The sequence below is a fragment of the Gopherus evgoodei genome, chromosome 7 (assembly GCF_007399415.2).
Source record: "Gopherus evgoodei ecotype Sinaloan lineage chromosome 7, rGopEvg1_v1.p, whole genome shotgun sequence".
Taxonomy (NCBI): Eukaryota; Metazoa; Chordata; order Testudines; family Testudinidae; genus Gopherus; species Gopherus evgoodei.
The window spans coordinates 102,586,732-102,612,146 of NC_044328.1; the positions used below are offsets into that span (position 1 = coordinate 102,586,732).

General features: G+C 42.5%; 1 protein-coding gene across 5 annotated transcripts; it reads left to right on the forward strand.

Annotated features, from left to right (window-relative positions):
- Positions 1–2,250: 2,250 nt before the first annotated feature.
- TMEM40 (transmembrane protein 40) lies at positions 2,251–24,895 on the forward strand. Of its 5 annotated transcripts, none has more exons than XM_030570196.1 (14): positions 2,251–2,789; positions 6,259–6,384; positions 7,058–7,114; positions 8,820–8,959; positions 9,609–9,762; positions 12,395–12,499; positions 14,224–14,325; positions 16,068–16,103; positions 17,880–17,912; positions 19,897–19,959; positions 20,268–20,339; positions 20,429–20,503; positions 21,451–21,513; positions 21,943–24,895. In XM_030570196.1, exons 3-14 carry the CDS (start codon positions 7,066–7,068, stop codon positions 21,960–21,962), a joined length of 912 nt encoding a protein of 303 aa, XP_030426056.1. In that variant the 5' UTR covers positions 2,251–2,789; positions 6,259–6,384; positions 7,058–7,065; the 3' UTR covers positions 21,963–24,895. The 5 variants fall into 5 exon arrangements, with proteins under 5 accessions (XP_030426056.1, XP_030426054.1, XP_030426057.1 ...); XM_030570194.1 differs by having other exon boundaries at positions 23,729–24,895; XM_030570197.1 differs by lacking the exon at positions 16,068–16,103 and having other exon boundaries at positions 23,729–24,895.
- The last annotated feature ends 520 nt before the right edge of the window (positions 24,896–25,415 follow it).

Sequence of the window (25,415 nt, forward strand, 5' to 3'; positions counted from 1 at the left end):
GAATACCTCATGTGTATTAGCTACCCTGGGGTGAAAAATGCATCCTCTTTAGCAGTAAAGACCAGGCCTAAGCATGTGATGCCAAGGTGGGAGAACAGCAGACTTTCCTCCTAAAATGAGCAGTGCTTAATTTGCAATGAAAGAGATGCCAGGGCTTAAGCAATTAGGTTCTAGGGCTTAAGCCATTTTTTTACTTTCATACCTGATGCAGCAAGCCCAGAGGTGCCAGGGCTATGAACTGCTCAGCCCAGAGATGCTGGGGCTACAAACTGCCAAGCTAAAAGTGCCGGGGCTCAGCCCTGGTACAAATTAATCACTGTCTATACCAGGGGTGGCCAACCTGAGCCTGAGAAGGAGCCAGAATTTACCAACGTACATTGCCAAAGAGCCACAGTAATACGTCAGCAGCCCCCAATCAGCCCCCCCGCTTCCCCCACTCACCATCAGCCCTGCCAACCAATGCCTCCCCTTCCCTCCCCATCAGCTGTTTCATGGTGTACAGGAGACTCTGGGTGTGAGGGGGGAGGAGCGAGGGCACTGCAGGCTGAGGAGAGGAGACAGGAAGGGGTGGAGTGAGGGCAGGGCCTGTGGCAGAGCCAGGGGTTGAGGAGTGAGCACCTTCCAGCACATTGGAAAGTTGGTGCCTGTAGCTCTTGCCCTGCAGTCGGTGCCTATACAAGGAGCCGCATATGGCTCCGGAGCTACAGGTTGGCTACCCTGGTCTATAGCTAAGGATGGGATGACTTGGTCAGTTAGTGAGACATACAGAGCATCCTACTAGATGAGTATCTGAGGGACTGTTATTTGAATTCAAGGACTACAAGGACCTTTTAATTTCTGGAGAGTCCATCTTTAATCCTGAGGTTGCTGATGACCAGAACTTGAGGGAGAAGGGGAAATGATGTCAGCTACTAGGCTTATTGAAAAAGGACTGAACTGAAGTGAGGAACAAAGAAACTGAGCCCTCAAGCTGCTTCCATGCCATCCTAATAGCTTAACAAGAGACTGCAAGCCAGATTCACTGTTCTGCTCTGACTGCCTTGTGCTGCTCCAGTAATACAAAGCAGCTGGAGTGTGTTAGCAAATTGGACACTTAACGCATGCTCAGGATTTGCACCCACGCACTTAAATTACATGCCTAGCTGGGAAAACTCACCTAATGTAATAAAATCTAACTCCCAGCTAAGAAACCCAGAAAGCATCTGCCATGAGTGAAAGTACAGTTTAAAATTTGAGGTACAGTGCAGAGAGGTGATGTAACCATTCATAGTTGCTAAAATGGCTGCTAGGCTGTTTGGGTAAAAGTGAATTTATATTAAAATGTTTTTGTTTTTGTCTAAACTGAGTCTGATGCCCTATTTCTTTGCTATGACTGAGATCCTCTTGGCAGAGCAGAGATGGGGGCTGTCAGGGAGTGGATATGATTCCCATAGTCTCTACCTGGCCCCAGGATAGGTTAGATTAGCCTGGGGGCAGCTAGTAATAGCCCCAAGGGACTGTCTGCTATCCGTGAATAATTTGTCCTCAGCACAACCTTCCCACCCCTTGCACCAGGGCTGTGTGGGTAGGGAGGCTAAGTTGACTGTATTCCTGCTGGGGACTCTCCTATGTTAGGGAAATCCACAACAGGGAAGATCAGGCGAGAGAATCTGGCCCTGAATATCTCTTTGACTCATGGATAGGTCTGCTATTATACAGTCTAGTGCATCACACTGTACTGACAGATCACTGTCTGTTTTCTTGCTTTCTAATCAGCAAAACCCATTTGCCTGATATGCTAAGCTTCTATCTGGAAAGAGCACAAATTCTTGTAGGCATCTAGGGCCACCAGACTGTGTAACTTACAAGCTGTCCCACATAGGGTGTTGGGGGTGTGGAGCTGTCTTGCACGAGTGGAAGCTCTGAGAGTGATTTCACCTCCTGATTGTGAGAAATCCTTCAGCTACCTGGACATACAGAGCAAATGCACAGGATACACCATTATTTTTTAGGATGGTGTAGCTCATTCTGCCCAGCACATCTGGCCAGCTGCAGGGGATGATGCAGCCAGGCAATGGCCTCATCTATTCAATATCCCCATATGGGTGACTTCCGCACATGGTAAAGTAGTCTCTGGGTATGTCTGCACTGCAGTCAGAGGGGTGACTGCAGCACGTGTAGGTATATCTGAATTAGCTTTCATCTACCTAGCTCAAACAGCAGCAGCCGGGAAGCTGCAGCAGCATGTGACTTCCTCCTCCTCCTGCCCTGCCTCCTCCCACAATGAAGACAATCCCCTTATAACTGAACTTGCAAAACAAAAGTGGAATGAATTTAGATTTCATTTCCTCTCTGCTCTTTAGGAGGCAACCAGAAAACAGAAGCTGCTGCTGCTCCACCCAGACTCATCAGGCAAGTTGATCTGCATTTGTGCCTGGCTGATTCAGGGGCCCAAGGCTCTACCACCTCCTTTCCTCGGAATCAGAAAACTCCCGGACATGGTGGAAGTTAAAGTTCCAGCCTCACTGCTCAGTGTTTGTGGTAAAATGTTAATGTAAGGAGCTCACAGCCTGGAGGAGGAAATGAGACCATTCCTGCTTCTGTGAGTCAGGCAATCTAAGGGAGCAGCACCACATGTAATTGCCATTGGCACTGTGACTTCACAGCCCCTCCGTGCGCCAACCAATCCAGAGCACGTGATTAATACACACAGACACCTAGTTATCACTCTGCCAGGCCCAGGCTCCTACCACACACATCCCTCTCTGCCTTTCAGAAAGGACGAAGCAGCAGTGCCAGCAGCAGAACAGGTAAATGCCAAGCACATAGAGAATGTGGTTACGTCATAGGGTTTTGGTCTTGGTCATTTCTTACATTGTTAAGGGCTGTTTCTCTAACTGAGGTATAGAAACTATGAGGTTATTTATTTTCCTCTGGGAACTGAATTGACATGGCAGGAATCTTTGTGGTTTAAAGGACAATGTTAAATGGACTGGGCCTCAAAGCACCTCGCCTAATAAGTTGGTTCTTATTGTCTGCCTCTCTCTGACAAGTTTTTTTTAAATTAACAATCATTGTAGTGACGAGACAATGTTTTAAATAAGTAAGACTAGTTCTTTGCCTTAACTTTTCTTTCTCAAGTTGTTAATGTGAGCTCTATGGGGCTGTGTTAAATCTACTGATGTTAAAAAAAAACCCAAAACAGTCTTTAGCTTTTGTAAAACAGTACAGCTAAATACTACACAAGGAAATAGATACATAAATGTAGACTGTTAAAAGAGTGCTCTATGTCAGTGGTTCTCAACCTTTCCAGACTACTGTACCCCTTTCAGGTGTCTGATTTGGCTTGCGTACCCACAACTTTCAAACTCATTTAAAAACTACTTGATCATAAAATCAGACATAAATATACAGAAGTGTCAGAGCACATTATTACTGAAAAATGGTTTACTTTCTCATTTTTATCATATAATTATAAAATAAATCAATTGGAATATAGTTATTGTACTTGCATTTCAGTGGATAATATACAGAGCAGTATAAACAAGTCCCATCTGTGTGAAATGTTAGTTTGTACTGACTTCGCTAGTGCTTTTTATGTAGCCTGTTGTAAAACTAGGGAAACATGTAGATGAGCTGAGGTAACCCCTGGAAGACCTCTGCGTACCCTCAGAGGTACATGTACTTCTGGTTGAGAAGCACTGCTCTGTATCTTTGAATGTGTAAATGGACGGTTAATAGAGAAGGTGCCAGTAGATGGCACTCGAGAACAGAAAGCATAGTTCTTGGGTTTTGTAGGATCAATGAAACTTCTTGTGAGTTGCAAATGGCTTCCTCTTGCAGCTGTTTACACTATTTCTTAACACAGGCCTGATTCTGATTTCATACAAGTTTTAGTCTAGTATAATTCTAAAAAGACTTCAGAGATATTAAGTTCTGATTTACAGCTTGGTAAATGAAATCTGGCTTATGACACATCTTACAATTCCCCCTCAACTGTCACATTTGAAATGCCAATATAGTATAATAATTTTGTCATTACTGTATATAATCTACTAAAACAGTTTTCATAGATTGATAGTTACAGAGGATGTACTTTTCTAAGGAATAATAATAATATTAATAAACACCATATGATTATTACTTATGTGTTTAGACTTATTTTCAAAGGAACTCAAGGGGACTTTGTTGCCCAAATCCCATTCACATTAAATGGGAGTTCAGTGCCTGACTCCTTTCTGTTTCTTTGAAAATCCCAGCTTTAAAGGACAAGGATTGATTCGGCCTTATCAATAAATATGCTGTGGGCATATTTCTTTTTCCAGTCCTTTGCTGAAGGACATATAGTGCAGTGGCACAGAGCGGTGTTCTTTTCAAGCTCCAGTGTTCTAATAAAATCCTAAGGAATGTTGTAATATACCTGGAATAGGGAATAGCACCAGAAGTGCATTTTGTTTAATGTACCCAATATATTAGAGACAACGAAGGCATTAACTCATTAAGGCATATAAATGAGTAAAGTTTTATGATAAATCAGTTCTGATGGCTCATGATGTTGACACTGTCAACATCTGCCTTTAACATTCCAACTGTTATTCCATTTGTACACACACTGTCAGATTCACTGATGCATGGTGACTCACTTGGGCCTCTTTGATGCTGCTGCAGCGAAAAACCAGGAGTAAGAGCTGATTGGACAGAGCATACTGGCTAAATTCCCCTCCCCGTTCCCGAAGTTTAATTTCAGGCTGAAACCTGCCTGTAATGTTTTTTACAAAATACAAACAAACATTCATTGAATTAGCTGTTTGTATTATTAAACACCCAAAACCCCAGACTCGCAAGAAGGGAAAATTTATTTCAAGTAATTTTATTCCTTTCTCCCTTAGTATTTCATTCAATTTGACCAAATTCAATACTCTGACTTATACATATATCAGCATAAAATTGCCATTATTTAAAGTGAAAAAAAATATTGCACCCAGAATGTTAAAAGCATTGTTTCATCAAAATATTAGTTCTGCTTCTCCTCTTACTAGTTTTAATCCATTCACTCCTGATTTACACTACTGTGAGTTGGAATCAGGCCCATTGTAGTTGAAAATTATTTTAATTCAAGAATTAATGGTTTCATGTGCAAGTATTTAGTTCTTTTCTAATCTGCACACAAATAACTATATTAAAGTAACATTAAGTTGTAAAGTCAAGTGCTCAGAAGTTAGGAAATACCAGAACTAAGGTTGCCTGTGCAACCTTAATGCTGCTGCTCCCCCCACCCACATATATATACACTCTTAAATGACTTGATCACATACTCTTTTGCCCCACAAGACCCTTGCCTCATTTCCTTCCCTCCCTTCAGCTTCCAGTTGCAGACCCCTTACCCAGCCAGTTCCAATTTCTTTCCCCTCTCCATTCCCAGTCTCACTGGACTCCTTGCTACAGTCCATTCCTTTCCCTCCCCTGGGTCCAGCTCTTGTCCATTCTCATCAGACTGCTTCCTTCTCCATACTGCCTGGTGCCAGTAGAGGGTTCACTAAGCACACAGAAGGAGACAGGGTTCCTGCACTCAATTCCCATCCCCAGCCCCACCCTGGCCCAGAGCAGCCATTACAGTTTCACTGGTCTTGGGCTGGAGCATGCTCGATCACTGTGTGGGGATAGTCTGTTCTCTACTAGAAGCGGTGAGAGGCTTGAGCATGCTCAGAGCAGATGGAATCAGGGATTTTAGCTGCTAAAAATCTTATGTCTCTAGAGAGCATGTACGAACTACAATTTTTGAAAAGTTTCTAACTTGGCCAAATCCAGGTCGCAATTCATAGGCACAGTGAGAGGCATAGCCCTGGTACACAGGCCACCCTCCTGCTAAGTTTCAAGTCCCTGCTCCAAATCAAGGGGGTAATAGAGCTGTTCAAAGAAAAGATTGCCAGAATGTTTTTTTAACATGGGCAAAACTATGTATTTTCCCCTAGCTTTGTTCTCAGAAATGGGTAAAGCGTTTTGGCTGCAATTTTCCAAAATGTTCAACTGGTGGCAGACACCTGGTATGGAAAATTTCAGTTAGGCAAAGTAATAAGCAACTGAAAACTGGATCTCATCTGGTTTGTGTCAGGCTACCAGTCTCATCTATAATGAACGGGGCATTACTGAAATCAGTGGGGCATTCTGATTAAAAATTGATGTTACAATGTGACCCAGAGTGAAGCGAAAAGTGTTGACTTGTGTGGCCAGAGTTCAGGGTTCTATATTTTACCTGCACCAATTTCTATTGTTAAACAGAGCAGAGCTGCATTTTTCTGAAATCCCTGTGCTTCTTTGGAAACTCATAGTATCGTTAGCTGGAATAACAACTTGAAAGCACTCCAGAGATCATTAACTAATTAGTTTGCGCAACACACCTGAAAGGTAAGTAACTATTATTTTAGGTTTAGTCTTAAAGTGGTTAAGTGACATGCTGAAGGCCACACAGTGAATAAATGGCTAAGCAGGAATTCAAACTGAGGCCTTCACAACTCACAGCACCTTGCTCATTACTCCAGGAAAACACATAGGACTCTGAATCTGGGGGAAAATCTGGCAAAGTGAAGATATGTTTTATTTCAAGACTTAAGTTCAGTTCACCTCCACAGCTTTAATTTCCTGAATACATTAGCAGAGTTTCCCATGTCCTCACTGATCTCCTATTTCCAGTTTAAGGAATGACAGCTCTCAAGTGAAGATTGATCACTCTGTTTAATGAGGAGGAATTATCATTAAGTTACTCACATCTATGGAAAATCATAATTTTTTGTTGCTATTATAAAAATATTTAACGATTGAGTCAGGAGTTCCTATGTTTTTACTCATGACGACAATAACTAGTTCTTTCATAAATACGCAGGCCATAATCCTGCTGCACTCACTCACGTGAACTCCCATTGACTCAAAGGGAGTTTTGCCTAAATGATGGCTGCAAGAATGCAATCCATGCGTGATTTCAGAATTCTAAGTGCTGTAATGATACACTCTGTCTGCATGGAAGCACATTGGGGAAAGCACGGAGAAGCTCATGCTCATTTTAAAATTCTGGTTTTTACAGACACAGCAATGGACAACTTTAACTTCTCACTTCCAGTTCTCACCAGAAAACAACAAGGTAACGTAAAGGGAAATATGGAGGCCAAGGCCTGCGGCAATGTCACACCACAACCTATGTCCTAGCTTGTGCTGGCCCCTGAAAGCTCAGAACTTGGTCCTTCTGAAAATGTGCCTAGGTCCATCTCCTCCCCACTTGTAAAAGACCTAGGCATCAGGCAGCAGACGAGCACCACTTCAGGCTGAGACCTTGCATTTATTCTGGTTTCGCTTTGGATTTTTTTTAAACTCTTCTATTTGGCATTAACACAGTTGAGGGGACGGGATTCTCCCTCACATCCAGTCCTATGTGCACTGCAGCAGGATGAACTCCTCTGTCACACACGGCATTGCACCGGCCCAGAGCCACCCACAAGCCCCATTGTGACTCTGGGAAGCTCCTCACAGATAGCCCCCTGAGTTGCCTACATTACCCTGGGGGTGTTCTTGGCCCCAGTAAGCCCAGAATCCCCAGAACTGAAAGATGGCTTAAGGCAGTGGTTCTCAAACTTTTGTACTGGTGATCCCTTTCACATAGCAAGCCTCTGAGTGTGACCCCCCTATTAAGTTAAAAACACTTTTTTCTATATTTAACACCATTGTAAATGCTGGAGGCAAAGTAGGGTTTGGGGTGGAGGCTGACAGCTTGCGACCCCCGTCTAATAACCTCGTGACCCCCTGAGGGGTCCTGATCCCGAGTTTGAGAACCCCTGGCTTAAGGCCACCTCTGCCCTCCATTCTGTGGTGCTGTGCTGTGTGTCTTGTGCCACCAAGAGGCATAGCCCAGGAACTCATCCATTATATTTGCCAACCTACGAAGAGATTAAGGAAGAGAACAAACAATGAAAGAAAAACATGAAATCCCCACAGAAGAAATCAAGAGTGTATTGTGTCATCCTGGAAGATCGTCCATCTGGGATCCTGTTGCAGCCATTCTTACATTTGAGGGTTCAGTATCCGGAAATCAGAATCACACCTACTATATATGCCACAAATGCAGCTCAACAGTCAGGGCCTAGCTTTAATCAGATTTTACTCCCTTGCTATTCTGAGCTCAACCCCTCCTACTCTAAGGGTACATCTACATTGCAATTAAAAGCCTGTGGCTGGCATGTGCCAGCTGAATCAGGCTCATGGGGCTCACGCTGCAGGGCTGTTTAACTTCAGTGTTGATGTCCAAGCTCAAGCTGGAGATCATGTTCTAGGATCCTGGGAGGTAGAAGGATGCCAGAGCTCAGGCTGCAGCCAGTGCCAGAATGTGTACATCACAATTAAACAGCCCTGCAACCTGACCCTTGTGAGCCCGAGTCAGCTGACACGGGCCAGCTGAGGGTATCTAATTGCAGTGTAGACATAACCCAAGTGGGCTCATGCAGTCACACAATACTCCTTGATTAGCAGATTCACACTAGTACTCTGTTTTGGCCACAGCCTCTAGCATTAAAAATATTTTCCCTTCTTCCTCCAGTGAAACAATAGCATTGCAAAGGTACCAAGACGTATCAACTTATGAGATTCTCTCATTGAGTAATGGCAGACCATGCATTTTTTTATGCCATTGTTGTTTTCGTACCAACTGATCAAGTGTTATGCCTTTTCCTAGAAGCCAGACACGCTACAGGGACCCATATCCATTACCAGAGCTATGTAAGAGCATGACAGTAACGTCTCATCACAATACCATCCTGTATGCACCTTCTTTAATTGTATAAATATCTTTTTCCCAGACATTTTTCAGAAAGCTTTTGCTGCTGATGCTGATTACTTGGAAACATCTGAGAAAATGAACCAGTCCTTCTGGGAATTGTTAATAAAATGTTTAGCCACTGTTAACCCATCCAGCCTGACGTCTGAAGAAACACAGAATGTAAGTTACTAAGGAAACCTCATTTTCTTTTGTTCTTTGTAAAATATTAAGTATTTCCTTATTGGTGGCAGGGTTTTGCTTGTCCACTGTTCTTTGGGAGAATAAAATGTAGCGCCTGATCCTTGTTTATGCTAAAGTTCCTTTATGCTGCTTGTCATAGTTGCATAAAGGGGCCTTAGTGTTAAAGAGAATCAGGCCCAAAGTTCTTATTTATTTTTATTGCTGCAGATGTGAAGAAATTAACTTTAAAAAGTGTTAGCTCCCCAGTGTATTCCTCTGTATCTGTTCACCTGCTTTCTTTGCAGCAAGGACACTAATGTTGAAGTTATAAGATAGCGTTGCAAGCTATTCAAATGACCACATGTCCATTCAAGAACCTTGTACACTATTTTTCCAGTCCTGCGACTCAGCCAGAGAGTAGGATGAAAAGTTTGATGCTGTTACATCATGCCACAGTGATTGCTTGTGGGGTAGTTAAGTGAAAGTAGCATGGGCTAGGGAGTCTAAGCACTGGACCACATTTCCCCTTTTGTAATGTAGGGATACTATTGTGCTTTTCCCAGGTGCGTTGTATGATGCTTATGATAAGTGCTTGTTTGTTTGTTTTTTTTAAGTAGGCCTGTTGGATGTGTACTTACCTTTCTTTCAGCTCCTTAACAGAGGCATAAACTCATCTGATGAACGTGCAGCCTCCTTGAAGACCATAGGAAAAAAAGGAGTTAATGCAATGGTTGTGCTTTATCTGCTGCTAAAGGTGAAAGATCTATCTGCCTACAGAGAGTTGCCCAGCTCCAAGAAAAATGGTGATTATTAATTGTCTGCACATCTGTCCAGACCAAATCTAGCATGTAGACAAGGAGTAATAGCTCTGTTTTGTTAAATATGGCTATAGCCATACTAGGGCTTTAGTTTTATTTCAAAACACTGAAATGTGCTGGGGAGGGAATAGAAGTGAATTACAGTAAAGTGAACAGAGAAAGTGCTTAGAAAGACATATTGCCCAGATGATTATGGGAGCCAAATAGATAGAAGCTGTGATGGACTGGATCACAGAAACCCCCATGGGATTGCCAACTGATGTGGTGAGACTACTTCCAACCTATTTTCCCTGCTAGCTTGGGACTTCAATGCCCTGTGGTTCGAGCCACACATGCTTGCCTGCTACAAACCCAGACCCAGGTCTGAACCACATCCCCCAACAGCTGCAGGCGTAACTGAAAACAGCTTAAGAAGCGTTCCTGTCTCTAACACTCAGATGTCCAGCTCCCAGTGGGGTCCAAATCCCAAATAAATCCGTTTTACCCTGTATAAAGCTTATATAGGATAAACTCAAATTGTTCGCCCTTTATAACACTGATAGAGAGATATGCACAGCTGTTTGTACCGCCTCACCCCCCCTCCCAGGTATTAATACTTCTCTGGGTTAATAAGTGATTTTATTAAATACAAAAAGGAGGATTTAAGTGGTTCCGAGTAATAACAGACAGAACGAAGTGAATGACCGAGCAAAATAAAATAAAACACGCAAGTCTAAACCTAATACAGTGAGAATACTGAATACAGATAAAATCTCACCCTCAGAGATGTTTCAGTAAGCTTCTATCACAGACTGGATGCCTTCCAGTCTGGGCACAGTCCCTTCCCCGGTACAGCCCTTGCTCCAGCTCAGGTGGTAGCTAGGGGATTTCTCGTGGTTGCCACCCCTTTGTTTTGTTCCATCCACTGATATATCTTTTGCCTAAGGCGGGAATCCTCTGTACTGATCTGGGACAATAGCTGACGTATTGATCAAATTAGCAGTGCACTGAGCTGCCATATTGGGCAGACAGCTGTGCTGATCTGGTGGAAATATTTTAGCAAAATTTGCCATTGTGTGTCAGATGATTCTGTGTGCCTCATCTGATTTCCCTGGGAAATTTGATAACATGGCTAATTTTGAATAGAAAATGTACAGAATTTGGAGTTTTGATCTTTGAATCTGAAAGCCTGGTTTTGCTTGGGATAGGCCCTTTTCCCATTCAGATAAGCCTATTTCTGAGCCAAAAATTTACACAATATGGCAGGTTTGGGGGAGATGTGAGCCCACATTCAAGCAGGGGCCGCTCTATGTATTTTGCCACCCCAAGCATGGCAGTCAGAAGGCTTTCAGTGGCATCCCTGCGGGAGGTCTGCAGGTAACACGGATTTGGCAGTGCGCCTGCGGGAGGTCCGCCAGTCTCGCGCCTTCTGCTTATCCGCCTCCAAAACCGTGGGACCAGCGGACCTCCCGCAGGCATGCTGCAAAGGCAGCCTGACTGCCGCCCTCACGGCGACCAGCAGGTTGCCCCCCACGGCTTGCCACCCCAGGCATGCACTTGGTTCCCCTGCATTCAAGTCTGTAATGAGTTATGAAAGAACACGAATTGCCAGTAGCTTTGCCTTTTGCTGAACCTAATTCATCACCCTCTCTTAGGACCATGGAGGAGGGACTGTTCATCTTAGGGTCTATTTACACTTGGAAATTTACCAAAATAGCTGTTCCAGAATAATTATGTCCTGATTATTAAGATACATTCATGAAGGCTGAAATTCATCCTTATGTAGAGGGCCTATGTCCCACCCTCCCCCAAATCCTACTTCAGAATAGAATGGTACTGGTAGGGCAGGGACTGTCTTTTTGTTCTGTGATTGTACAGTGCCTAGCAAAATGGGGTCCTGGTCCATGACTGGGCCTCCTTGGCATTACTGTAATACAAATAAATAATAATAACTGGATACATAGGCCTTGTTCAGGATCTCTGTGCAGCATTACATTTAAACTAAAAAAGAATTACCTAAAAATACACCAGTGACTGTCAAGGACCCCCGCTGTTGGGAGTGGCTGGAGATCCCAAGACCACCTGCTTCTTTGAAAATTTTCTCTGGAAACATTTTCCAAATGTCTGCAACCCAATTCGCAGAATCCAGAAGAGTTTAGCAAGCACAGCATTTAGAGCTCTGCCGACAAGAGGATGTTGGTGGTGCAGCATAATTCGAGAGAGGCAATGAGAGATCAAGATTATAATGGGAAAATAGCAGCCCAGAAGTTGGTGAACAATCAAGTCCTCCAACAAAACCACCCCTCTTGTTCTGCTTGCGTCTGCTTCTGGGCAATGTGAATTTTCACTGGAGTTGGCAGCATGGACATGGTAAAGCCCATGCCAAGATGTCTTGGGCTCCCACCATAGCAGCATTTTAAACATTTTTTAAAATTGTGGCATTAAGCATTTGAACACTTGTCTATTTCATGCTTTGGCTTGTGTTACTTGCAGTGCTGTATGTGCACTAGCAAGCGACAAAATGTTAAGATTGGATTTTCCTGGAGGAGCTCCATTGTTAATAATGCATGACCGTAAAGTAGGAAAACCTTAAATACTAGTTTTAAAATGCAGACATAAAATATATTCTGTTTAACAGATGAAAAATTGAAACTACTTCAGGAATTGGAAATAAGTTTCACATTTTCACAAGACAGTGAGGTTGAAAGATCATCTCAGGAGCCTGCGGAGACACAACCACGAGGTACAGAGAGAGTTCATCTGGCTTTCACTTGCAATTTAATGGTAAAAAAATTTAAACTGGTAGTCTGACTAACAGCTCAGATATTTATACAAGAGAATCCTGTGCCAGTTCTGCAGGGATTCAAAAAACTTCTGAAATAATAAACTATGCAAAATTGAGATGTCAAAAGAGCAACATCTTCAGATTCACCAGGTGCAGAAGAGTAGCTATCCATTTCCAGTGAAGAGGTGGTATTTAGATACTGATAGTCACTATGGACACAAGGAGCAGATCAAAGTCTCTGGGACTAGGGATGGGATGATGAAAGGCAGGCAAGCAAGAGAACAGAGGAGGTAAGAAGCTGGTGCTATGGTTGTGGAAGGTAGTAGAGGCAAGCTGCTGAGGGAGGGAGTAATGAAGGAGGACAGAGAGCACGGCAGACAGGGGGATGGGATGGTGATAGAGGGGAGATGCAAGTAGGAGACACAGCACTGGGGTTAGGAAGAGTGATAGGAAGCAAACAGGCCACAGTAGGACAGAGCCAATACACACTATACAGATGTCATGTGCTAAAGTCTGGCATCCAGGTAGCCATTTAAATATTTGTATCTTTTTCCATTTTGGAATGACACAGACACAAATACCAGCAAAATTCCTCTAACCCCTTCTACAGAGAAAACAAGCCTGCATCCATTATTCAATGCTCTAAAGATTTCTCACTTGAGGAGTGTGATGGGGTCCACTCACCACAGCAGCACCTCCAACTGGCCATCATGTTGATTAGCTCTGCCAGCCAGTGCACTCTCTCCTGTCATCCTCTCCATCTGGAGACCCACCTCAGTCCAAGTACTCCAGCATCCTCTTCATGACTCAGCTTTCTGTCCATATCACCCACTGTTTCCACCTTTCAGGGATGGGTACTGCTGTTCAATAGTCAAGCCACTTCCACAGTGGCAAATAGTGGGGAAATCCAGCCCTGCCCACTGCCTTGGGTCCCAACCCAGGGCCTCTGTAGATAGCAGCCTATTGCTGCATCCCCTTAACTACCTTCAATGCTGCTTCAGTTCCCTGGGCCACTTCCCTATGCCCCAGCACCTTCTTCACCCTCTTCTCAGGGCATTCAGCCAGCAAGTCCCAGCAGCCAGCCAGTAGCTGCCTCCTGATCCCCCAGTCTCTGCCAGCAACTACTCTGTCTAATATGCTGCCCTTGCTGCAGCCTGCTGGGAATATAGCCCTCACTCCTTTTGCTCCCACAGCAACTGCCCTGCAGCTCCTTTTGTACTAGCCTGCTGGGCTCTGATTGGCTGCTCCATGCAGCCTCCCTCCAAGTGGCTGCTTCCTGCAGAGCCTCCCCAGTCTGCCAGGTGGACTCACCTCCACTGCTCCTTTCTGGGATCAGATGTGGCAGGTCCACAAGACCACCATTAACTCCTTCCAATCTGGTGTGGGGGGAGCACCCCATCACAAGTAGGTTAGAGATTTTAGCAGCTTAAAAGATATTGTAATGAGAGAGCTTTAATGATGTATCAACGCACATCCCGTTCATAAAGATACATTTCCATACATAACAACATTGACTTTTCCCGAATTTCTTGCCAAGTCAATGCTCATATGTCTGCACTTTTCAAGGTGTTCATGATGTGTGCTGAAACCTGTGCTAAGGCACCTCATAAAGTAGTTTAAAGAACATACAGAAATAGCTTCTAATAGCTATAATACGTCACTATCATTTCTTTCATTATTAGCCACCAGTGCTGGCAAGAAAAAAGTCTCTGTGGCAACAGTGAAGCCAATTTCTCACAACCAAAGTCAGGAAGACCAAGACCATGAAAATCAAGATGGAAGTGGTATGCAAATAAGTCTTTCTTTCCCATAGGGGGCCCTATTATCATTAACTTTCTAGCACCCAGGACCAAGTGAACTGTATTTTAAAGGTGAAAAAAAAAATAACTAATTGGCTCTTTATACAGCTGTGTGAAAAAACATGACCTCTATTACTGCAACTTTCTGGCCAACTGCTGTATTCCAGCAGTTATTGCTGATCTTTCTCCTATCCAGATTTCTCTAAAGCCAGCTATGAAACAAAGGTAGTTTATAATGATCACTGTATTTAAAGGGCCCAGACCTCCCAACACGTATCCAAATGGTCTTTATTATATTATGGCCAGAACAAATAAAGTTTTTGTGCCATCTTTTCTGATAGTGCTGAACTATTTTTCATGAAGCCTGATGAGACTATTACTATTTTTCTCTACACAAATACTGATCAGGGAGATTCAGAGGCACAGGACACCGAAGCCTAGCTATTTGAGGTGGGGTGATATAACAATAGAGTTATTTGTTTAGTGGTGGCATCCATAGGCAACAAAAGGGGTATACACTTCTGGCATTGTTTTGTTTCCACTCACTCAGGTATCTCTTAATGTTCTACAAGCACTGTTAATTGTGCGCACATGTTCTATCTGGCCACAGCCTCTTAATCATTCTGTTCCTGACAAGAATAGGAATCTATGTGGTTACACAGACCACATTGCCTAAACTGCAGGCCCTGGCTTGGAAACCCCTCCACCTCTCCCTTCACAGAGAAGGTGCACCACAGGTTTTGGGGGAGCCAGAAGCAGAACAGAATACTTCCATTCTGATCTCCCCGTGGCTGTGCTTCTTGTGCCACATGCATAAGTACAAACATCAGCCAGCGCTTGGTTGTAGAAAGGGACGATGATGATAAAATAGTAATAACCATAGCACATATGCTTATCTCTAAACTTTTTGAGATGTTTGCATAGTAAATCATTAATTAGAGCTGAACCTGGAATGCAGTGCCAGGTCTAAAGCCCTTCCCCTCCAGAAACATGGGAGAGCTCCCATCTGGATCTCAACTTTTTGTTGATTTCAGTTCATACCTAAGGTAACGGTTGGGCAGAGACAGCACCTGAAATTAATCTAAAGAGTTCAAACACAAATGACAGGCATCGTTTATAGTGTCCATAGTCAGCCCCCCTGGAACTGATTTGAGGCATATAACTACAGTCAATGCACTGTTTTTTGTTCTCAGGACTTTTCCTTCCCTGCAAAAGAAACCACAAAACAAGTGCAGTACAGATACAGAAAATGTGTGTGATAGCCACATACAGATAGTAAAATGCATCAGCCCGTAGTAGTGGACCGTGAAATGTAAAAAGTTAAAGCTTTTGTCATTTAACTAACCATTCTAAATGTCTGTTGAGTCTGATTCAATAGCAGCATGTTTAGATTGACATAATGAGCTATAGTTTGTCACACAGGAGTTTCATAGTACAATAGAACTCCATCATCTAATGCAGGGACTAGGATATAGGAGCCTCTAAATATTTACTTTCAGTTGCTGAGTATTGTGTATAAATTACTTTCCTTTAGAAGCTAATCTGCATAACTCACAACGAAGATACTAATTTTAAGGACATGGGTCTCAATGCTGCCTTTAGCCACACTTGTACAAGTGTACTGATTTCAGAGGGATTGCATGCATATGACTGAAGGCAGAATTGGGCCCTCAATGCCTGCTAATTGGATGGATATTAATCTATTGTAAATTTGTGCAATATTTTAGGCGCACCGGGAGAGATTGTCCCCGATAATGAATCAGGTAAATTCTCACAGGTTACCGCCCTCAGCAACTTCACATGGGTGGAAACAGACTTTTGTAATGGAAAAGTTTCTAATAGCTGGCCAACAACCTAATTATGTAAAAGAATAACTGCATGCTTATAAATGTGCTTTGTCAATGTGCTTGTTTTCCTGGAGTGCCATTAGTCCAGCTTTAGACCTGGATATAACATGGAGACTACATTCCTAGCTTTGTTTGAGCTCTTCGTGGTATTTGGCAGACATCAGGTGTTGATGCTGATTTTTATTACATCTTTCAGCTGCCTTTTGTATAGTTGATGAGGTGCTAGTGACTCATTGGTTATAACAGCCAGGAGTGGATAGGATCCCCTATACAATGGTTTTGTTATTCCTTTTAGGGAGGGACCTAGTGATTATGATGGACAGTTGTTCATTCTTCCCCAGGAAACTCACATGTGCCAGGCTGTTATTTGATGCCTTGTTCAATGTGGCTATGAGACTGTGAGCTCTTTGGAGTTTGTTTTCAGTAAGGTGATGTGATCAGCTCAGGTCTCCTTCTAACCTCACCCAGATCCTGCAGCATCCATGCATTCCAAAACCTTGGCTGAAATAGGATCCTGGGCAAAAGTCAAATGAAAATCCAGGTAGAGGCATTGCTAGGCAGAGGCAACTTAGAGCTGATCCCTGCAGTACACGGTGAATGGAATGTAATGTGGCAGCAAGAGAAACATCCTGACTAAAGGCCTGTGGGCACCATGCTGCCGCACTGCGGATTATAGCGGTTGAGCTGATTGCCCTCTTGTGTTCTTCACTTCATCCCTCATGCTCCCTGGGCAGATCTGTCACATTAGTCAGCAACCCGGTTCTGAGAGCAGCGATGCTGGAGGAGACTTTGCCATTTTGGGAGAATGCCTGCTCAACCGCTCCCCTCCACTGCAATAATTGGCAGGGGTTGTGGGTGGGAGGGGGGATAGGGGTTGCTGCTGCCTTGGAGGTAGTGGTTCTAGGAGGGAGTCCCTAAAGAATGAGCCATTGTTAACAGGACTGGGTAAGATGCCCGGGAGGTCTGGATAGTAAGGAGGTAATAAGCACATCTGGACATGCTCCCTGAATTCCCAGGTGAGGGCAGTGTCCCACAGTGCCTTTTCTACCATACCTTTGGTGGGCCTGGAGATGTCGCCTTTTTTCTCTGATGTGGACTTCACCAGTTACCCACACCTTTGTTAGTTCCAGGCTAGACTACTTCAGAGCAGTCTACTGTGCGTAGGGCTAGCCTGGGGGTCACAGGAAATATTTCACTGGTACTGAACACTGCTGCCAACCTCATGTGTAAGTTAGATTGATACATACACAACATCTGTGCTCCATGCTGAGCTGCGCTCACTTCCAATGGAAATTGTGGGGATTGGGTATGAATTATAAATCCCTAAATCATCTGGGACCCAGCTACCTCAAAGAAAGCAGTAGTCATAGCAGTTGTGAACAGCCACAGTGTTTTTGCTACCTGCTCCTTGTGTTGAATTCCTAGGGTGCTGGAGGGCCCTCATCTCTCACTTGCTCTGTCCTCTGGTCTGGTGCCCTTTTCGATGTCTTTTTCCTGTTTTGAATCCCTAGATAGATTGTTATTTGTCCCTGGGTAGAGTGGGGAATAATCTCTTGTGCGCTCAGCTGTTGACAAAAGGCACATTGTTTCTAGTTGTAAATATGCATGTGTGTTGTAATGAAGGGTATCACATGAATTGATTTTTGTTTTAAACTACAAGGGACTAAGTCCTAATATTTGGTTGCTTTTCAGAGATTGCAAGACGAGAAAATGCAACTGCTGCTGGTAAATATAAAAAAATGAACACAGAAGTTCTGTTTTCCCTAGAGGTATGGGTGCCTTTTCTTTCATGTATATTGTATTTCAGTAATTAACTTTGAGTACTGGAGATCTATTTGATCTCCAAACCCATGGTGAAATCAGGGTTCATACAAAACCCACATGAACCAAATTGTTGTGTTTTACACAACTGTTATTAATAATTTGTATAACTATGGGTAAAATGAACTTCACCCCGTGGAATCATTTGTATGGTGAATTCAGCTGAATTAGGCAGACATAGCAGAGCTATAGATTGTGATGATTTAGCTATGAAAATGTGTTTTGAGGGGGTTGCTTTAACCCTTGTCAAATGAACAGTGACTAGGAAAAGAAAAAAAATATCTTCTTGTCAAAACTCTTTGGTTTCAAAACTTGGCTGGAAATATGGTAAAATTTCCATTCCTTTCTGATTTCTTTCAGTCCATCCCTAGCACAAGCACAGTATCTCCCAGTGGATTTTGGTAATTCTGGTCAAATTTCTAGTTATATATTCAAAACTTCTTTTAAGTCTCAAGAGATTTGGGTCAGTTTTTATTTTATCCAAACAGATTCCCTGCTCCCAGATATAACTCTTATTTTTGGGGCTATTATAGAAACACTTTGTCACAGTTCACCTATATTCCCCCTCCATGATCCAGCATGGACATCCTCTTTTAGGCTTCTAGCTCCCCAGCTGTCACTTCTCATGGGCGGAGAGCTGTGTCTCTCTTCCCCTGACTAGGGTATTCTCACTCTGCACAGTTCCCTGTCTCCACTGTGAATTCTCTAGCTAGTCAGACTGCCTCAGCAGACCAACTTTGCCTGCCTTCCTCAGAAGCTACAAACAGTGTATTTTCTTCTGAGAAAGCATTATTCTGAAGGTGAAAGTACTGCAGAGGAAAACATATTAAAACAATAAAAATCTGCACACATGCAAAAAAGCTTACTAAGATCAGCCCCAACTCAAACTAGGGTTCTGGCACATGAACAGGTCCTTCAGATCCCACCCAGGAGTTTGCCTGTGGTTTCAAGTTCATAACTGCCTTGGCTCAGAACAAGCACCCCCACTCCCATGAACCTGCGAGTCACTCCTTTATACAGTTGGGCCTCAGATTGGTGTCCTCATGTAAAAAGTGCTCAGCAGCCAAAAGGGCCCCTTGGCAAAGCTTCAAATGGCTGAATATCTGCAAAACCAGAGGGTTACATTTTCATACACTTCCCTGTAGCAATTTCCTGGAAGTCGACTTAACTTTAAAAGTTCACATGGTTCCAAATAGTCCTGTGAAGCACATAACACTTTCCTCCCTAGAGACATTACTTACAATCCCACACTAATGCATAACATTTGCAGTTTTCATACAAGGAACTCTTGCAATACTTAAAGTTAAGTCAGTAAGATTTAACTTAATTCAGTAGGGTTTGTCAGGTTATTGTGGGAAGTTGCCATATCCATCACACACTTAATCATCGGATTACAACAGAGTCTATTCCGCATCGTCATAATGATGAGTAATTTTTATTTATTCCATTATAGTAGCTGTAAGCCCTAGAAAACAGATTTAAGAGCTTAGGCTCAAGCTGAAATGCCTTATTAGACAAAACTCTGGTTTACCTGGGTCTCAGTAGAGTCCTGAGATACTACTACTGCTTCAAGCTTGATAGGCTAGAGAGTTGAAGGCCAGAGAAATGTCTGCTTCTTAGAGAATTATGTTTTGCTAATTCAGTGGTGTAATAATACAGCTCCTCCTAAATCATCACTATCAGTTAAAAGTTCTGTTTTGGGGTTTTATTACATCTTTCTACAATCACTAATTTGATCTTTTTTGAAAGGCCCTTGTTAGTCTTCCTGGGATCAATATTACAATGATTTTTCAAGCAAATTCATTTCAGATTCTGAAAGTAAAACCACCTCTCAAAATTTCTCTTTTAGAGTTACTGTTGCACTAATAGTGGTGTCACTTTCCTCTAGCAGGTGAAAAGATTACTTATCTTCAGAGATGTCAAAGACAGTGGATAAGAATACGGAAAAATGGTAAGAATCTTCTTTTATTTAGCTGATCCCAAGCCTAGAGAATCTTGAGCCCGAGAAGAACCTGACCTGAGGGCTTTGGCTTCAGTTCAGCAAGGGACTTAAGCGGGTGCATAACTTGAAGCATGTGATTAATGGGGTTGCTCATACTTCAAGTTATGCATATGCTTTTCACACTTCCGTCTAGTAGAACTATGTAAGGCAACTGAGGTGGAAATAGAAATGATTTATTATGCTAACTGCTGTAGGTGAATATGTATGATCAAGGCCCATGATTTTAGTGATATAATTTCCTCTCTCTCTTATTTCAGATGTGTTCTTTCATTTTATCATTCTTTGCTTTGGCATTGGAGCTGCACTAATTGGCTATTACCACTACAAAGGTAAGACAGAACTTTAGTGTAAGGATGAATTACTGTATTTTGGAAGACAGAGCAAAACCAAATACTTGTATTTATTTTATTCTCTTTAGACTGGACCATTTCTCTTGGTTTTGGCTTAATCACCTTTGCTTCGCTAGAAACCACCGGAATATATTTTGGTCTTGGTAAGTGTATTTTATAGTACCTAAGAAAACAAGCAGCTTTGTATCAGTACCTGGGAAATGCAGAGTTTATAGGATCATGTAAAAACACAGATGTAGAAAAATGCTAATGGCTGAGATTACGTAAAATATCACATCACATAATCCTCCCCTCCTCCCCCAATTCAGAATTACATGCCGAACCTGGCGACACACTGGCCTCTGACATTTGAAACGAGATGCTGACTCATTTTCTTCTGCTTACCAATCACAAGTTCTCTGAAGATACAGACACGCATTCTCCAGCAGTGGTTAAATAATACTATCCTCCCAACATCTAGCAAGGTGGAAGCACTCAAAAGTTTTTGATTCTGTGAGGTGCTGGACAACCTCAACTCGCATTGAGAGGAAAGGCCGTTGAAGATGCTCAGCACACTTTGCAGGAATGGCTCTGCAAGCAGAAAACACTCAAATATTGCTTCTTGGAATAATAATATTTTTTTAAAAAAGATCCTCATGGTTTCATTGGAGGGAAGTGCAGTTAACAGAAACTTAAGGTTTCCTGTTACATCACAGAGTAGTAGAAAACTCTCTTCCTTATTTAATCATCGAATCATAGACTTTAAGGTCAGAAGGGACCATTATGATCATCTAGTCTGACCTCCTGCACAATACAGGCCACAGAATCTCACCCACTCACTCCTGTATCAAACCTGTGTCTGAGCCACTGAAGTCCTCAAATATTAAGACACATGACAATTTGTGGAAGTTTTGTTGGCAAGCAACTTTGTTCACAGTCAGTATTTTGTTAGCAATAGAACTGCAGAAGGACCTAGTTTAAACAATCAAACTGAAACACTTTATATATTTGTTGGGGACAAATATCACCCACCTCTTGTCCTTTACTATTTCACTTCTGTGTTGAAAACTAGCTGGTCCTGAACAACTCCTGTATTTTTGTTTTTAAATAGTGCATCAAATTCACAGTGTCCTTGAGGGTTTCATTCCTCTGATTCAGAGATTCAAAATACCAGGTAACACCACATTATTGTTCAGTCTTATTCTCTGTGGGTATATTTCCTAGCTATCTCAGAGCACCTCATTTCTATTAGGGCCAGAGAACTAGTTCTGTTTTTTAAAAAGATTGGACTGTAGGCTATCATTCATTCCTTGAGCCTATTTTATTTAGAAATTCATTTCTCTCAATTGTGAGTGGCAGAGCATTTTCACATTCTTAATGTACTGTAGAGGACTGCAGTTACTTCTTGGCAATGTTTGAATGAGAAATCTGACTGAGCTGGGACAAATACCTATTTTTTGGTCTTCCTACAAGTATCAGCTAATGTCTAAGTATGAAAATCTGGACATGTGGCATGGAGGGGGAGGAGTTTAATAGTCAACCCAGTGGAGTTAATTTGAACAGAATTCTCCTGACAGTCATGTTTTTTTGTATCATCATGTAGGTATTAGAAAAGTTGACTGAACAGAAGATTCTGAGAGTTCAACAAGTCTCTGGTTTCTGGATTGATTGCACTAATGTGAATAAATCTGTTTTATGGTGGCCATAAAATCTAATGGCTATTATACAATATTGAAGCGTTAACCATAAAATGTGTTTTTCTCTCTACTGGGGAATAAAAACCACGGTACAGTAGGCCTGTCCTCTTCTTTGACATGTTTTGTGGCTCCGTGCAGCCAGTAAAATAGGCTGGGTTTAGATTGATAAATTGATTTTAAGCTATTCGGGTAATAGTGTACATCATGTTATTTTCCCCATCTATATAATCATGTCGGTTGCACTTGAGAAGTCTGATCCAAAGCCCGATCCAAAGACCACTGATGTCAAGGAATGACTTGCATAGACTTCGCTGAGCTCTGGATCAGGCTTTGGAAACCCTTGTGGGGTTCTTTTCCTCCCCCACATTCTGGGTCAGGTTTACTTTTCATGTTGCACCACCTATAACCTCCCAGCTAGCACCAGTGCTGATTGGAGCTATTCCCCTTTGGCTAGAGCCCTGCATTATGAGTGTTACCTGAGTATGTGGACTAGTCAAGGCTGTTTTTAAGCACCGTGTTAGCACCTTTCTTCAAAGAGGCAACCTTGGCGCTCAGAAGCTCTGCTTTCTTCACACCTTGTGAACCCATGAGCCAGGCAAACCTCACCTACTTGCTTGAACACCAGCAGTACAATTACTTTGGATTAGATTAATTTATTGTAGCAGACCTTGATAAACTGTGCTTAAAATATAATGATTTGCAATGAAAGCCAGGTGAGATGTTACAGTGTATAGCAAAATGCAGAAATGTATTATTAGCGACAGCAAATTTAATTTCTCTTCCTGTGACAGCAGTTTGAGGAAAAATAAATGAGTGGTTCAAAAAAGAATAAATAATGAACTGTAGATTTAGAACGCCTGTCATTTTATAGGGTTTTTTGTTTGTTTGGCAAATTTGCAGAACTATAAACAGTAGAAAGTGCTGAAGAGAGACAGCAAAAAAAAGTGGTTAAAAAACTAAAATGTTATATACTATAGTATATGAAGGCATCAAAATGCATGGGGAGGGATATGTACAAGAGAAAGAAACTGAAAAAAAGACAGATCTTAAGTTATTAACCCAACACTGCCTATTTTAAGGGCAAAGGAACTATATTTTCAGTCTTGCTCAGCAGACTAGAGAAAATAAATTGTAAGTATGTGTTTTTAACCACTCTTACCTTTTTTGCTTCATTTAGTTCAATTTGTTTATTCAGGAATAACATTAGTTGTGAGTATCAGAGGGTCGCTGTGTTATTTCTGGATCTGTAAAAGCAGCAGAGTCGTGTGGCACCTTATAGACTAACAGACGTTTTGGAGCATGAGTTTTCGTGGGTGAATACCCACTTCGTCGGATGCATGTGAGGTGGTCTGCATGAACACAGTGGATCATTGAAATATAGCTTATGTAAAATGAGGAATTAATGTATTAAATTAAGAGTATAAATAGATGTATAAAGAGTATTAATAGTAGCATTATTGAAATGCTCATGTTCACAGCTGATTATGTACATTGTTTCTATGCCTTTGTTGAACAATCCTTTGTCATACACAATGTAACTTCACTTTGAAAACAAAAGTCAAGTTCAGACAAAGTTAGAACTGCCCATGCAGAATAGCACTGTGTTGCAATTGTTGTAATAGATATTAAGAACATTTTCATCCTGCTTTCATAACAAAGGCTAAGAAAGATCTTCCTTTTCTTCTTCTGTAGAATGTGTCTTGTTCTGGACGGCAGTGACTCAGCTTGGATAAGCTGTCTTTGGCAAGGTTGGGCAGAAGAAGGGGAATAGTATCTCCTCCCTCTTCGTTGAATATACTGAAATTAATGTTCTGCCAGAGCACTAACCTGTTGTACTGTACTTAATCAAACTAGAGCAAAAAGGTGGGGTAAATTGGAATTCATAACAGGAGACACTGCACAAGGACAAGTTATCTCAGCTCCTGTATGTGGGTCCGTGAATTCTGCATATGGATAATCTAGCTCCTCAGTAACATGTTTTCCAAAGAACTAGGAGATCCTCACCTCCGCTCTAACCCCTTTATTCTGGGTAAAATGGATGGGGTGAGGAAAAGAAGCCCTAAAAGCTCTAGTTCTGTCTGGGGGAGAAGGCAGACACTAGACACTCAAGAGGACAGGCAGCAGGCTGACTTACAAGGACACCCTTACAAACCTTATCATAGGGGACATGCCAGAGGTAGGAGAGTGTGTTGGGGGCAGGGCCACAGCATCACTGCAGAGATTCTGGGAAGTGCTGTGGCCCTTGGTATATCCCCAGGAGGTTGCCATAACTTAGGTGCCCAGGGCTGTCTGAATTATGCTGGGGGCCTCTCCTGTTCCTCAAAAAGCTCAGAATCAGGTCACAAAAGTAACTTAAAGCACCTTAGCCCACTATCTTGCTGGGCTACAAAATCTGTGATGCACATCTTCAAGGCTGAAGCACAGAATCTCATATCAAAGTTTTTTAATGGGTGTGACTCAAGGACCTCTTGATGCCAACTGGCAGAGAGCAATGGAGTATATACAAGGGTTACAGGGATCCCCAGGGTGTGGTACCTACATTCTAGCCTAACAAGGTATGTCATGTAAGGTCTCTAGTGAAAACCTGTGTCACATTGCTCATCACAATCACTGTAAGATGAGTGTATGGAAAATTTGAGGAGTTATTGGGGGGATATCAGCCAAACTGGTTGCAAATATTGAGAAAAGGACTTTGGGATAGCTAAGTTGTAGCAGCAAGGGGAATATCTTGAGAGTTAAGTTTAGACTCTAGAAAGCATGTTATGATTTTGTTTTAAATGTAACCATTTGTTTCTAATACTCGTACTTTCTACCATTTGAATCTCTGCTCTTTCATAATAAACTTATTCTTGTTTTCACTATCTGTATCTACGTGCTGTGTGTTAAGTGATCCTGAGTTGGACCTGGCAAGCCTGTGTGTACTATTCCTTCAGGAACAGCGAAATCAGAGTTCTGTGAGCGCCCAGTGGATTGGGGCTGAGTACTCCAGAGGGATGCTTGGCGTGATAGGCAGTTGGTGTGTGCCTATCACTGTACAGAGAGAGTGAGGCCTGAGAGGGCTGGCAAGGTAATGCTTCTGGTGCCAGAGAGTGATGGATTAAGGGAGCCGAGCCACAACAGGCACAGACAAGACTCCCCCATGCTGAGGTGGTGGTAGCAGGGTGCTTCAGAACCCTGGATACTGCTGGGAAGCATCACAATGGTGCAAATATAAAGTCCTGTGAGAAGAACTTAAAAAGATGGTGTTTCAAACTGGAGTATGCTGGTGAGGGATGTGGAATTACACAGTGTATACACCTGTTTCAGGCGTATCTTTGAATGGAAGTTTACAATCCAATCGAGCTTCTCCTCCAGCTTGATATATTCCTACATTTGAGAC

Excerpts from the sequence above, each read along its gene's own strand:
- TMEM40 (XM_030570194.1), top strand. The coding sequence starts at position 7,066 with ATGGACAACTTTAACTTCTCACTTCCAGTTCTCACCAGAAAACAACAA. Across the intron at positions 7,115-8,819 it reads TCTCACCAGAAAACAACAAG|ACATTTTTCAGAAAGCTTTT; the intron begins GTAACGTAAAGG and ends TCTTTTTCCCAG. Across the intron at positions 19,960-20,267 it reads GATAAGAATACGGAAAAATG|ATGTGTTCTTTCATTTTATC; the intron begins GTAAGAATCTTC and ends CTCTTATTTCAG.